Source organism: Molothrus aeneus, unplaced genomic scaffold, assembly GCF_037042795.1.
Source record: "Molothrus aeneus isolate 106 unplaced genomic scaffold, BPBGC_Maene_1.0 scaffold_43, whole genome shotgun sequence".
Taxonomy (NCBI): Eukaryota; Metazoa; Chordata; class Aves; order Passeriformes; family Icteridae; genus Molothrus; species Molothrus aeneus.
The window spans coordinates 444,970-459,777 of NW_027099100.1; the positions used below are offsets into that span (position 1 = coordinate 444,970).

Here is a 14,808-nt window from a genome sequence, read left to right on the forward strand (position 1 = left end):
TCACTCTGTCTCCAGTGTCACTGCCACCATGTCACCGGGTCCCCAGTGTCACCCTGGCCCTGTGTCACCGCATCACCCTGTTCCCATGTCACCCTGTCCCTGGTGTCACCCTGTCCCTGGTGTCACCGCCTCCCATCCCTGTCCCTGGTCACCCATTCTGGGTGTCCCCTGTCCCCACCCCCCCATCCCTACTGTCCCCGCTGTCCCCTGTCCCCATGCCCCCATCTTTGGTGTCCCTGTCCCCGCTGTCCCCGCTGTCCCTGCTGTCCCCAGTGTCCCCTGTCCCTGATCCCCAGTGTCACTGATGTCCCCATCCCCACTGTCTGCAGTGTCCCCATGCTCCCATCTCCAGTGTTCCCTGTCCCCAGTCTCCATCCCTGCTGTCCCCTGTCCCCGATCCCCAGTGTCCCCAGTGTCCCCATCCTCCCATCTCCAGTGTCCCCAGTGTCTCCAGTCCCCCGTCCCCATCCCTGGTGTCCCCTCTGCTGTCCCCTGCCCCATCCCCAGTGTCCCCTCTCCCCGCTGTCCCCACTGTCCTCTGTCCCCATCCCTGCTGTCCCCTCTGTCCCCACTGTCCTCTGTGCCCATCCCCGCTGTCCCCTCTGTGCCCATCCCCAGTCTCCACTGTCCCCAGTGTCCCCTGCCCCATCTCCAGTGTCCCCTGTCCCCATCCCTGCTGTCCCCAGTGTCCCCTGCCCCATCTCCAGTGTCCCCTCTCCCCACTGTCCCCACTGTCCTCAGCCCTGATCCCTGCTGTCCCCTCTGTCCCCTGTCCCCCCTGTCCCAGCTGTCCCTGATCCTCGGTGTCCCCAGTGTCCCCATCCTCCCATCTCTGGTGTCCCCAGTGTCTCCTGTCCCCATCCTCAGTGTCCCCTCTGTCCCCTGTCACAATCCCCGCTGTCCCCGCTGTCCCCTGTCCCCGCTGTCCCCACTGTCCTCAGTGTCCCCATCCTCAGTGTCCCCATCCTCAGTGTCCCCTCTGTCCCCTGTCACAATCCCCGCTGTCCCCGCTGTCCCCTGTCCCCCCGGCGCTCCCTCCCGCCCCCATCGCGGCTCTGTCGCAGTGTCGCGCTGTCGCGCTGTCGCGCTGTCGCGCTGTCGCGCTGTCGCGCTGTCTCTCACGGTGCGAAGCCCTGAGCGCTCAGCGCGTCCCGGCAGCGCCGCTCCAGCTCGCGGAGGCGCGCCTCGAGCCGCGGGAACGCGCCCGGGCCGTACGGGAGCGCGCACGGCTCCTGCTCCTCCTGCACCGCGTCCGCCAGCGCCAGCCCCAGCGCCGAGAGCAGCCCGCTGTGCCTGCGGGGAGGGGACAGCGCTGTCACCAAGGGACACCGCGGGGACACTGCGGGGACACTGCGGGGACAGCCCGGGACAGCCCCAGGACAGCGCCGAGAGCAGCCCGCTGTGCCTGCGGGGAGGGGACAGCGCTGTCACCAGGGGACACCGCGGGGACACTGCGGGGACACTGCAGGGACAGCCCCGGGCCATCCCTGTCCCCGTCCTGGGGACACCCCGTCCCAAAGGCGGGGACACTCCAAACCCCCCGCGCCCCCTCCCCAGCCCCAGCCCTACGGGGGGTCGGGGTCAGGGTCGGGGTCGGGGTCAGGGTCGGGGTCGGGGTCGGGGTCAGGGTCAGGGTCAGGGTCAGGGTCAGGGTCGGGGTCAGAGTCAGGGTCGGGGTCGGGGTCAGGGTCGGGGTCAGAGTCAGGGTCGGGATCAGGGTCGGGGTCGGGGTCGGGGTCAGGGTCAGGGTCAGGGTCAGGGTCAGGGTCGGGGTCAGGGTCGGGGTCGGGGTCGGGGTCGGGGTCGGGGTCGGGGTCGGGGTCAGGGTCGGGGTCGGGGTCGGGGTCAGGGTCCGGGTCAGGGTCGGGGTCGGGGTCAGGGTCAGGGTCGGGGTCAGGGTCAGGGTCGGGGTCGGGGTCGGGGTCGGGGTCAGGGTCAGGGTCGGGATCAGGGTCGGGGTCGGGGTCGGGGTCAGAGTCAGGGTCAGGGTCAGGGTCAGGGTCAGGGTCAGGGTCGGGGTCAGGGTCAGGGTCAGGGTCAGGGTCAGGATCAGGGTCAGGGTCAGGGTCGGGGTCGGGGTCGGGGTCAGGGTCAGGGTCAGGGTCAGGGTCGGGGTCGGGGTCGGGGTCTCCATGCCCCCCCAGAGGGGAATCCCCGGGGACCCCCCCAGTCCCGCCCCCACCACGGGAGTCCCCGCACCCCCCACCCCAAAGGGTGGGTCCCCACACCCCAAACCCCAACAAGGGGGTCCCGGAGCCCCCTGCCCACCCTGAGGGTCCCCACGCCCCCCACCCCATCCCGGGGGTCTCCGCGCCCACCCAGAGGGTGCCTCTGCTCCCTGCCCATCCCGGGGGTCTCTCACGCCCCCCACCCACCCCAGGGGCCACCCAGCTCCCCGCTCATCCTGGGGGTCCCCAGGGGTCTCCCCACACCCCCTGCCCACCTCAGGGGTCTCCCCATGCCCCCCACCCATCCCGGGGGTCCCCACGCTCCCCACCCCACCCCGGGGGTCTCCCCGCCCACCCTGAGGGTCCCCGTGCCCCCACCCCACCCTGGGGGTCCCCCTGCCCCCTGCCCGTTCCGGGAGTCTCCCTGCCCATCCCGGGGGTCCCTGCGCCCCCACCCCATCCTGGGGGTCTCCCCACGCCCCCTGCCCGTTCCGGGGGTCTCCCTGCCCATCTCGGGGGTCCCTGTGCCCCCTGCCCGCCCCGGGGGTCTCCCTGCCCATCCCGGGGGTCTCCCTGCCCATCCCGGGGGTCTCCCTGCCCGCCCCGGGGGTCTCCCGCGCCCCCTCCTCACGTACTTGTGAATGAAGACGCGGGCCATGCCCAGCGTGCGGGCGATGGCGCACGCGTGCTGCCCCCCGGCGCCCCCGAAGCACGCCAGCACGTGTCGCGACGCGTCGTGACCCCGCGCCTGCCGCCGCCACCAGCGAGGGGACACCGCGGGTGACACCGCTGCCACCCGCCGAGCGTCCCCGTCCCCATCGCCCGGGGGTCTCCCCCTCGGGGGTCCCGCACCTGCGTCAGGGCGCGGATGGGCCGGCACATGGCCTCGTTGGCCACGCGGATGAAGCCCAGCGCCACCTCCTCCACCGAGAACTTGTCACCATCAGCGGTGTCGCCGCCGTCGGTGTCGCCGCCGTGTCCCCGGAAGGCGCGGATGGTGGCGGCCAGCTCCCGGAAGGCCGCCACGGCCGTGTCGCGACAGAGGGGCTGGTCCTCGTCGGGACCGAAGATGCGCGGGAAGAACTCGGGGAGCAGCCGGCCCAGCGCCAGGTTGGCGTCAGTGACAGTCAGGGGACCCCCTGGGGACAGCGGGGACACCGCGGGGGTCAGGGGGGTCAGGGAACCCCCTGGGGACAATGGGGACACGGGAGGGTCAGGGGACAGCCTGGGGACACCGGGACAACAGGGACATGGGGGTCAGGGGAATGCCTGGGGACATGGGGGGTCAGGGGACAGCCTGGGGACATGGAGGGGGTCAGGGGGACATGGGGACATGGGGGTCAGGGGACAGCCTGGGGACAGGGGCACATTGGGCAGTCAGGAGGACACGGGGACATTCTGGGCTCAGGGCACAGCCTGGGGACACGGGGACAACATGGGGGACATGGGGGACACGGGAGGGTCACAGGGGACACAGGGACACAGAGCGGGGAGGTCGGGGAATGCCTGGGGACACGGGGACACCAGGGGTCAGGGGACACATGGGGGTCATGGGGACAATGGGGACACGGGAGTCAGGAGACAGGGGACAGCCTGGGGACAGCCTGGGGACACGGGGACAATGGGGACACCAGGGGTCAGGGGACAGCCTGGGGACACGGGGGTGTCAGGGGGGGTCAGGGAGGGTCGGGGGGGTCAGGGGGACACGGGGACACGGAGACATGGGGACATGGGGACACAGGGACACGGGGACATGGGGACACGGGGACACGGGGACACGGGGACATGGGGACACGGGGACACGGGGACATGGGGACACAGGGACACAGGGACACGGGGACATGGGGACATGGGGACATGGGGACACAGGGACACGGGGATGGGGACACGGGGACACGGGGACACGGGGACATGGGGACACGGGGACATGGGGACACGGGGACACGGGGATGGGGACACGGGGACATGGGGACACAGGGACACGGGGACACGGGGACACGGGGACACGGGGACATGGGGACACGGGGACACGGGGATGGGGACACGGGGACACGGGGACACGGGGACACGGGGACATGGGGACACGGGGACACGGGGACATGGGGACATGGGGACATGGGGACATGGGGACACAGGGACATGGGGACACGGGGACATGGGGACATGGGGACATGGGGACACGGGTGCTGTCCCTGACTCACCCTTGCGGTAACAGGCAGGGCCCGGGTGGGCGCCCGCGGACTCGGGACCAACCACGTAGAGCCCGGACCTGCGGGGACAGGGGACAGACAGGGGGACACGGGGACAGACAGGGGACAGACAGGGGACAGACAGGGGGACACAGGGACAGGGGGACAGACAGGGGGACACGGGGACAGACAGGGGACAGACAGGGGGACAGACAGGGACAGATGGGGGACCGACAGGGGGACAGACAGGGGGACAGACAGGGACAGACAGGGGACAGACAGGGGACAGACAGGGGGACAGACAGGGGACAGACAGGGGACAGACAGGGGGACACAGGGACAGACAGGGGGACAGACATGGGCACAGACAGGGACAGACAGGGGGACAGACAGGGGACAGACAGGGGGACAGACAGGGGGACAGACAGGGGGACACGGGGACAGCGGGACAGACATAGGGGCAGATGTGGGGACACGGGGACAGACAGGGGACAGACAGGGGACAGACAGGGACAGACAGGGACAGACAGGGGGACAGACAGGGGGACACGGGGACAGACAGGGGGACAGACAGGGACAGACAGGGACAGACAGGGGGACACAGGGACAGACAGGGGGACACAGGGACAGGGGGACAGACAGGGGGACAGACAGGGACAGACGGGGGACACGGGGACAGACAGGGGGACACGGGGACAGACAGGGGGACATGGGGACAGCAGGACAGGCATAGGGACAGATAAGGGGACATGGGGATGGTATGGGGACATGGGGACAGACACAGGGACAGACACAGGGACATGGGGACAGACATGGGGACAGATGTGGGGACATGGGGAGAGACAGCGGGACATGGGGACAGTGGGACAGACATGGGGACAGACAGGGGGACACGGAAGGGACAGTGACACTCACGGGTGCCCCTCATTCCCCTGGGACACCCCTGGAGCCCCCTCCCCACATTCCCCCCCCCCATCCCTGCAGCCCCCTCCCCAGCCCCCCCCACACCCGGAGCCCCCTCCTCATCCCTGGAGCCCCCTCCCCACCTGAAGAAGAGACGGGAGCCCCCCCATTCCTGGAGCCCCCCCATTCCTGGAGCCCCCCCCCATTCCTGGAGCCCCCCATTCCTGGAGCCTCCCCCCAGCTCCCGGAGCCCCCTCCCCACACCCGGAGCCCCCTCCCCACCTGAAGAAGAGGCGGGAGCCCCCCCATTCCTGGAGCCCCCCCCAGCTCCTGGAGCCCCCCCCAGCTCCCGGAGCCCCCTCCCCACACCCGGAGCCCCCTCCCCACCTGAAGAAGAGGCGGGAGCCCCCCCCGGCCGCCACGGTGTTGATGTCGAGCTGCGGGGCCTGGATGGAGACCCCGGCCGTGCTGGCCTCGAACACGTGCTCAAAGTGCCCCGCGAAGCGGCTCACGTCCGTCGAGGTGCCTGGGGCACCCCAAAAGTGACCCCAAAAATGGCCCCAGACAGACCCCAAACCCCCTCACACGGCTCACGTCCGTCGAGGTGCCTGGGACACCCCAAAAGTGACCCCAAAAATGGCCCCAGACAGACCCCAAACCCCCTCACACGGCTCACGTCCGTCGAGGTGCCTGGGGCACCCCAAAAATGGCCCCAAAACTGACCAAAAACACCCCAAAACCATCCCATCCCAACTGCCCCGCGAAGGAGCTCGCGTCCGTCAAGGTGCCTGGGACACCCCAAAAGTGACCCCAAAAATGGCCCCAAAAGTGACCCCAGACAGACCCCAAAGCCCCTCAGACGGCTCACGTCCGTCAAGGTGCCTGAGAGACCCCAAAAATGACCCCAAAAGTGACCCCAAAAGTGACCAGAGAGACCCCAAACCCCCTCACACGGCTCACATCTGTAAAGGTGCCTGGGACACCCCAAAAGTGACCCCAAAAGTGACCCCAGACAGACCCCAAACCCCCTCAGACGGCTCACGTCCATCGAGGTACCTGCAGGGGGACCCCAGAACTGAGAGACCCCAAAAAACACCCCAAAACCAGAGAGACCCTAAAACGGAGGGACCCCAAAACTGAGGGACCCCGAAACTCCCCTCACACGGCTCACGTCCGTCGAGGTGCCTGCAGGGGACCCCAAAACTGCTGCACCCCCAAAAATTCCCCATCCCAGCCCCAGACAGATCCCAAAACCAGAGAGACCCCAAAACCAGAGAGACCCCAAAACCACCCCAACCCAAACCCTGTGGGGCTCCCAGTCCCAATGGGACCCCAAACCTCAACGGGACCCCAACCCCCGCGGGACCACCCAGGAACCCCCAATCCCCCGGTGACCCCAACCCCCGCGGGACCCCCACCCTCAATGGGACCCCCACCCCAACAGGGCCCCCAACCCCCCGAGACACCAACGCCCCCCTGAGCCCCTGGTGACCCCCCCCCCATGACCCCAATTCCCCTGTGACCCCCCCATGACTCCCAATGGGACCCCCACCCTCAATGGGACCCCCACCGTGTCCCCAATCCCAATGGGACCCCCACCCCACCGGGACCCCAATCCGTGCTGTGACCCCAATCCCGGCAGAACCCCCCCCCCCCCCAGGACCCCCAGTACCAATGGGACCCCCACCCCCATGACCCCAATCCCCTCCTGACCCCCGAGACCCCCCCGTGGCCCCAACCCCAGCAGGACCCCCAGGACCCCCTGTCCCAGCAGGGCCCCCCCCATGACCCCGATCTCCCACATGACCCCCGGGACCCCCCCCCGTGATCCTGATCCCTCCGGGACCCCCAATCCCAAAGGGACTGACCCCCCCCCGCCCCCCCCCCCGTGACCCCCGGGACCCCCCCGTGACCCCAACCCCAGCGGGACCCCTGGGACCCCAATCCTGCCGTGACCCCCAATTCCAGCGGGACCCCCAATTCCAGCGGGACCCCCACCCTCAACGGGACCCCCACCCTCAACGGGACCCCCACCCTCAATGGGACCCCCCCCGTGACCCCAATCCCCCCGAGACCCCCAATTCCAGCCGGACCCCCACCCTCAATGGGACCCCCACCCTCAACGGGACCCCCACCCTCAATGGGACCCCCCCCGTGACCCCAATCCCCCCGAGACCCCCAATTCCAGCCGGACCCCCACCCTCAACGGGACCCCCACCCTCAACGGGACCCCCCCCGTGACCCCAATCCTGCCATGACCCCCAATCCCAATGTGACCCCCACCCTCAACGGGACCCCCACCATGCCCCTAATCCCAATGGGACCCCCACCCTCAATGCAACCCCACTGCCCCCCTGTGACCCCAATCCCCCCGAGACCCCCAATCCCAATGGGACCCCCACCCTCAAAGGGATCCCCATCCCCCTGAGACCCCAATCCCCCCCGACCCCCCCGTGGCCCCCCCGCTGCCCTGTCTCACCCCCCATGTCGAAGCCGATGACGGGGGTCCCATCCCGGGGGTCGAAGGTGGTCCGGGCGTAGCCCACGACCCCCGCGGCCGGGCCCGACAGGATGGCCCGGGCCCCCCCGAAACTGGCCATGGGGGTGAGCCCCCCGTCCGAGCGCATGAACTGCACCGGGACCCCCTGAAATGGGGCACGGGGGGGTCAGGGGGGTCTGTGGGGTCAGGGGGGTCTGTGGGGCCAGAGCCCCCCATGAACTGCACCGGGACCCCCTGAAATGGGGCACGGGGGGGTCAGGGGGTGTCCATGGGGTCAGGGGGGTCTGTGGGGTCAGAGCCCCCCCTGATCTGCACCGGGACCCCCTGTGGAAATTGGGGGGGTCCATGAGGGTCCCGGGGGGGTCCCGGGGGGCTCAGCGGAATTGGGGGGACATTGAGGGGGCTCAGGGAGGCCCATGGGGTGGGAGGGGGCCCGTGGGGGGGTCTCAGAGGGGAATGGGGCACACGGCAGGGTCTGGGGGGTCCCCGCGTCTGTCCCACGTCCGTCCCGCGTCCGTCCCGCGTCTGTCCCGTGTCTGTCCCACGTCTGTCCCGCGTCTGTCCCGCGTCTGTCCCGCGTCTGTCCCGCGTCTGTCCCGCGTCTGTCCCACGTCTGTCCCGTGTCTGTCCCACGTCTGTCCCACGTCTGTCCCGCGTCTGTCCCGCGTCTGTCCCGCGTCTGTCCCACTCTTATCCCGGGTCAGTCCCGGGTCAGTCCCTGCCCTATCCCAGGTCAGTCCCGTGTCTGTCCCGTGTCAGTCTGTCCCAGGTGTGTCCCCGCTCACCTTCAGCCCGTCCCGGAATCCCTGGCAGAAGCCCTGCAGGTACCTGCGCACACCTGGGCTCAGGTAGGCGTCGGCGCAGGCCGTGAGCCCCCGCGGCACCGCGCGCGCCATGCCGGCCACGGCCGAGGACAGGGACACCTGCGAGAAGCCCAGGGACAGCGCCAGGGCCCCCACCTGCTGCTCGTGACCCGGCCACCTGTGAGGGTGGGACACACCTGGGTCACACCTGGGGAACACCTGGGGAACACCTGAGTGTCACCTGTGTGTCAGCTGTGTCACACCTGGGGAACACCTGTACCCCAAAGCCCACCTGCTCCTTGTGACCTGGCCACCTGTGAGGGGACACCTGGGTCACACCTGTGTGTCACACCTGAGTCACACCTGTGTCACCTGGGGAACACCTGAGTGTCACCTGGGGAACACCTGAGTCACACCTGTGTCACACTTGAGTCACACCTGTGTCACCTGTGTGTCACACCTGTGTCACCTGTGTGTCACCTGTGTCACTCCTGTACCCCAAACCCATCCTACTCCTTGGGACCCGGCCACCTGTGAGGGGACACCTGAGTCACACCTGAGTCACCTGGTGTGACCCCCAACCGCAGCTGCAGAGCTGTCAATCAATCAATCAATCAGCCAATCAATCAATCAGCTGATCAATCAAACAATCACTCAATCAATCAGTAAATCGATCAGCCAATCCATCCATCCATCAATCAATCGATCAATCGATCAATCAGGCCGGTGGAGGGTGGGGATAACCCCCCTGAGTGACCAGGAGTGACCAGGAGTGACCACAGTGACCACAGTGACCAGAGTGACCAGAGTGACCAGGAGTGACCAGGAGTGACCACAAGTGACCACAGTGACCACAGTGACCACAGTGACCAGGAGTGACCACAGTGACCAGAGTGACCACAGTGACCACAGTGACCAGGAATGACCACAGTGACCAGGAGTGACCACAGTGACCAGGAGTGACCAGAGTGACCAGAGTGACCAGAGTGACCAGAGTGACCAGGAGTGACCAGGAATGACCACAGTGACCAGAATGACCACAGTGACCAGAGTGACCACAGTGACCAGGAGTGACCAGAGTGACCACAGTGACCACAGTGACCAGAATGACCACAGTGACCAAAGTGACCACAGTGACCAGAGTGACCACAGTGACCAGGAGTGACCAGAGTGACCACAGTGACCAGGAGTGACCACAGTGACCAGGAGTGACCAGAGTGACCACAGTGACCACAGTGACCAGAGTGACCACAGTGACCAGAGTGACCACAGTGACCACAGTGACCAAAGTGACCACAGTGACCAGAGTGACCACAGTGACCAGGAGTGACCAGGAGTGACCAGGAGTGACCACAGTGACCAGGAATGACCACAGTGACCAGGAGTGACCAGGAGTGACCAGGAGTGACCAGGAATGACCACAGTGACCAGAGTGACCACAGTGACCAGGAGTGACCACAGTGACCACAGTGACCACAGTGACCAGGAGTGACCACAGTGACCAGGAGTGACCAGGAGTGACCAGGAATGACCACAGTGACCAGAGTGACCAGGAGTGACCAGAGTGACCAGGAGTGACCAGGAGTGACCAGGAGTGACCACAGTGACCAGGAGTGACCACAGTGACCAGGAGTGACCGGGGCCAGACCCTGCCCTGGGTTCCCAGACCCCAAATTTGAGCTTTTTCCCCTTTTTTTCTCTCTTTTTGACCTCCAGACCCCAAATTTGAGCTTTTTCCTCTTTTTTTCTCTCTTTTTTTGACCTCATGAACCCCAATCTGGGCATTTTCCTCCCTTTTTTTTTTTCCTCTCTTTTTTTCACCTCCAGGACCCAAATTTGGGATTTTTTTCTCTGTTTTTAAATCTTATTTTTTGTTTTTTTTTTTTTTACCTCCTGAACCCAAATCCGGAGATTTTCCTCTTTTTTCGAGCTCCAGAACCCAAATCTGGGCTTTTTCCTCGCTTTTTTTCCCTCATTTTTTCACCTCCAGAACCCAAATCTGGGAAATTTTTTCTCTCTTTTCTCTTTTTCTCTCTTTTTCAATCTTTTTTTCACCTCCACAACCCAAATCTGAGCTTTCCCCTTTCTTTTCTCTTTTCTCTTTTCCTGCCTTGTTTTTCTTTTTTTTGACCTCCAGAACCCAAATCCGGGCGTTTTCCTCTTATTTTCCTCTTTTTTTTTCTCTCTTTTTTTTTTGACCTTCTGAACCCAAATTTGGGCTTTTCCCTCTTTTTCTATCTTTTTCTACATTTTTTGACCTCCAGAACCCAAACCTGGGGGCTTTCCTCACTTTTTTCCTCTCTTTTTTCACCTCTGGAACCCTAATTTGGGGATTTTACTCTCTTTTCTCTTTTTCTACTTTTTTTTTTGAGCTACAGAATCCAAATTTGAGCTTTTTTCTCTCTTTTTTCCCCTCTTTTTTTTTTGACCTCCAGAACCCAAACCTGGGAATTTTCCTCTCTTTTTTTTTTTCCTCATTTTTTGAGCCCTGGAACCCAAATTTGGTCTTTTTTTCCCCTCTCTTTTTTTAATATTTATTTTTTTTAACCTCCTGAACCCAAATTGTGGATTTTTCTCTTTTTTTCAATATCCAGAACCCAAATCTGGGCATTTTCCCCTTTTCTCCTCATTTTTCAGCTCTTTCCTTTCCCCCCTTTCCCGGAATTTTCTGGGCTCCTCCCATCCGAGGGTTCCGTGTTTCCAGGTGAAATGAATGAATTTAATTAACACTAATTGGGCTTAATTAACGCAAATTTGATGCTAATGAACACCAAATCGGTGCTAATTAACGCCCCGGGGGGGTGGGGCTGGTTTTGGGCTGAATTGGGGCTGAATTTGGGCTGAACTGGGGCAGAATTTTGGGCGAATTTGGGCTGAATTGGGGCTGAATTTTGGGCAGAATTTGGGGTGAATTGGAGCTGAATTTCGGCTGAGTTTGGGCTGAATTTGGGGTGAATTTGGGCTGAATTGGGGCTGAATTTTGGGCAGAATTTGGGGTGAATTGGAGCTGAATTTCGGCTGAGTTTGGGGTGACTTTGGGCTGAACTGGGGCTGAATTTTGGACAGAATTTGGGGCGAATTTGGGCTGAATTTGGGGCTGAGTTTGGGCAGAATTTGGGCTGAATTTGGGGCTGAGTTTGGGCTGCTTTTGGGGTGAATTTGGGCTGAGTTTCCCCTTTTGCCCGAATTCCTCCATTTCCATGGTTTTCAGGCGAGTTTTTGGACTTTTTTTTGGATTTTTGGGGATTTTAGGTTGGGGGGCACCTGAGTCACCTGGGGCTCACCTGAGAAACACCTGGGGGGCACCCGGGGGGTACCTGAGTCAATTTGGGGACACCTGGGGGGCACCGGGGGGCACCTGGGGGGGCACCTGGGACCTCCCAAATCCCCTCAGGGACCCCCCAAACCCCCCGTTTCTCACACATAGCTGTGCAGCAGCAGCACCACCAAGACGCCTCAGGACCCCCCAAACCCCCCAGGACCCCCCAAACCCCCCAAACCCCCCATTTCTCACGTGTAGCTGTGCAGCAGCAGCACCATCAGGACCCCCCAAACCCCCCTCAGGACCCCCCAAAGCCCCCCAAAGCCCCGTTTCTCACGCGTAGCTGTGCAGCAGCAGCACCGCCAGGCTCCAGGGACCCCCAAACCCCCCAGGACCCCCCAAAGCCCCCCAAACCCCCCCTGTTTCTCACGCGTAGCTGTGCAGCAGCAGCACCGCCAGGCTCCGGATGCCGCGGGCCAGGAGCCGCTCCAGGTCCGCGCGGAGCCGCGACACGTCCAGAGGGCGCTGCAGCAGCAGGGTGACACCCGAGACACCTGGGGGGACACGGGGACATGGGCACAGTGTCACTGTGTCACCGAGAGCCCCTAAACCTTCCTGCAGCAGCAGGGTGACACCCGAGACACCTGGGGACATGGGCACAGTGTCACTGTGTCACCGAGAGCCCTGGGACAGCCCTGCAGCAGCAGGGTGACACCCGAGACACCTGGGGGGACACGGGGACATGGGCACAGTGTCACCTACAGCCCCTAAACCTTCCTGCTGCAGCAGGAGAGTGACACCCGAGACACCTGGGGGGACAGGGGACATGGGCACAGTGTCACCGAGAGCCCTGGGACAGTCCCTGCACCAGCAGGGTGACACCCGAGACACCTGGGGACAGGGACAGTGTCACTGTGTCACCGAGAGCCCTGGGACAGCCCTGCTGCAGCAGGGTGACACCTGAGACACCTGGGGACATGGGCACAGTGTCACCTACAGCCCCTAAACCTTCCTGCAGCAGCAGGTGAGTGGCACCCGAGACACCTGAGGGAACAGGGACAGTGTCACCTACACCCCTGACAGCCCTGGGACAGTCTCTGCAGCAGAAGAGTGACACCCGAGACACCTGGGGACATGGACAGTGTCACTGTGTCACCTACAGCCCCTAAACCTTCCTGCTGCAGCAGGAGGGTGACACCCGAGACACCTGAGGGGACATGGGCACAGTGTCACCGAGAGCCCTGGGACAGCCCCGCTGCAGCAGCAGGGTGACACCTGAGGACATGGGGACAGTGTCAATGAGAGCCCTGGGACAGTCCCTGCACCAGGAGTGACACCCGAGACACTTAAGGGGACATGGACAGTGTCACTGTGTCACCGAGAGCCCTGGGACAGCCCCTGCACCAGGAGTGACACCCGAGACACCTGGGGGGACAGGGGGACAGTGTCACTGTGTCACCTACAGCCCCTAAACCTTCCTGCTGCAGCAGGAGAGTGACACCCGAGACACCTGAGGGGACAGGGACAGTGTCACTGTGTCACCGAGAGCCCTGGGACAGTCCCTGCACCAGGAGTGACACCCGAGACACTTAAGGGGACAGGGACAGTGTCACTGTGTCACCGAGAGCCCTGGGACAGCCCCTGCACCAGCAGGGTGACACCGGAGACACCTGGGGGGACACGGGGACAGTCACAGTGTCACCGAGAGCCCTGAGACCCCCAAAACTGCCTGGTGCCACCTCAAAGAGCAGCAGGGGACGGTGACAGGAGTGTCACCTGCCAGGTGCCACCCCCAGTGCCACCAGCACAGTGCCCACCTTGCACCCGGGGCCAGCTGTCACTGCCCCACAGGTGACAATGGGGACAATGGTGACAATGGTGACAATGGTGACACCCACCTTGCACCCGGGGCCAGCTGTCACTGCCCCACAGGTGACAATGGGGACAATGGTGACACCCACCTTGCACCCGGGGCCAGCTGTCACTGCCCCACAGGTGACAATGGGGACAATGGTGACAATGGTGACACCCACCTTGCACCCGGGGCCAGCTGTCACTGCCGGGGAGGTGACAATGGGGACAATGGTGACAATGGTGACAATGGTGACACCCACCTTGCACCCGGGGCCAGCTGTCACTGCCCCACAGGTGACAATGGGGACAATGGTGACACCCACCTTGCACCCGGGGCCAGCTGTCACTGCCCCACAGGTGACAATGGGGACAATGGTGACAATGGTGACACCCACCTTGCACCCGGGGCCAGCTGTCACTGCCGGGGAGGTGACAATGGGGACAATGGTGACAATGGTGACAATGGTGACACCCACCTTGCACCCGGGGCCAGCTGTCACTGCCCCACAGGTGACAATGGGGACAATGGTGACAATGGTGACAATGGTGACAATGGTGACACCCACCTTGCACCCGGGGCCAGCTGTCACTCCCGGGGAGGTGACAATCCTCCTGCTCCGGGATCAGCCGCTCGTCCACCTCGATCACCTCCTCGTAGAGCACGTCGGGCATGGCCACCTCCTGTGGGGACACCGGGTGACACAGGGTGACATCAGCCCAGTGACACCGCGGGGACATGGGGCAGGACTGGGGTGGCACCAGGACAGGAGTGGGACAGGATTGGGGTGGCACTGGGATGGGATTGGCATAGGACAGGGACAAGAAAGGGACAGGAATGGGGTGGCACCAGGACAGGATTGGGACAGGGACAGGACTGGGACAGGGACGGGACAGGGGTGGCACCAGGACAGGAGTGGGGTGGCACTGGGATGGGACTGGGACAGGACAGGGACAGAAGCGGGGTGGCACCAGGACAGGAGTGAGGTGGGACAGGGACAGGATTGGGGTGGCACTGGGATGGGACTGGCATAGGACAGGGACAAGAAAGGGACAGGACTGGGATGGCACCAGGACAGGATTGGGACGGGGACAGGACTGGGACAGGGACGGGACAGGGGTGGCACCAGGA

The 14,808-nt window shown here is 64.1% G+C and overlaps 1 protein-coding gene across 1 annotated transcript in view; it reads right to left on the reverse strand.

Annotated features, from left to right (window-relative positions):
• Positions 1–14,808, reverse strand: part of OPLAH (5-oxoprolinase, ATP-hydrolysing) — a 46,308-nt gene that overhangs the window by 26,992 nt on the left and 4,508 nt on the right. Inside the window, 9 exon segments of the mRNA XM_066571318.1 lie at positions 1,123–1,293; positions 2,804–2,916; positions 3,021–3,307; positions 4,370–4,437; positions 5,648–5,786; positions 7,740–7,905; positions 8,546–8,741; positions 12,256–12,379; positions 14,246–14,360. Coding sequence (XP_066427415.1) covers positions 1,123–1,293; positions 2,804–2,916; positions 3,021–3,307; positions 4,370–4,437; positions 5,648–5,786; positions 7,740–7,905; positions 8,546–8,741; positions 12,256–12,379; positions 14,246–14,360 — 1,379 coding nt within the window.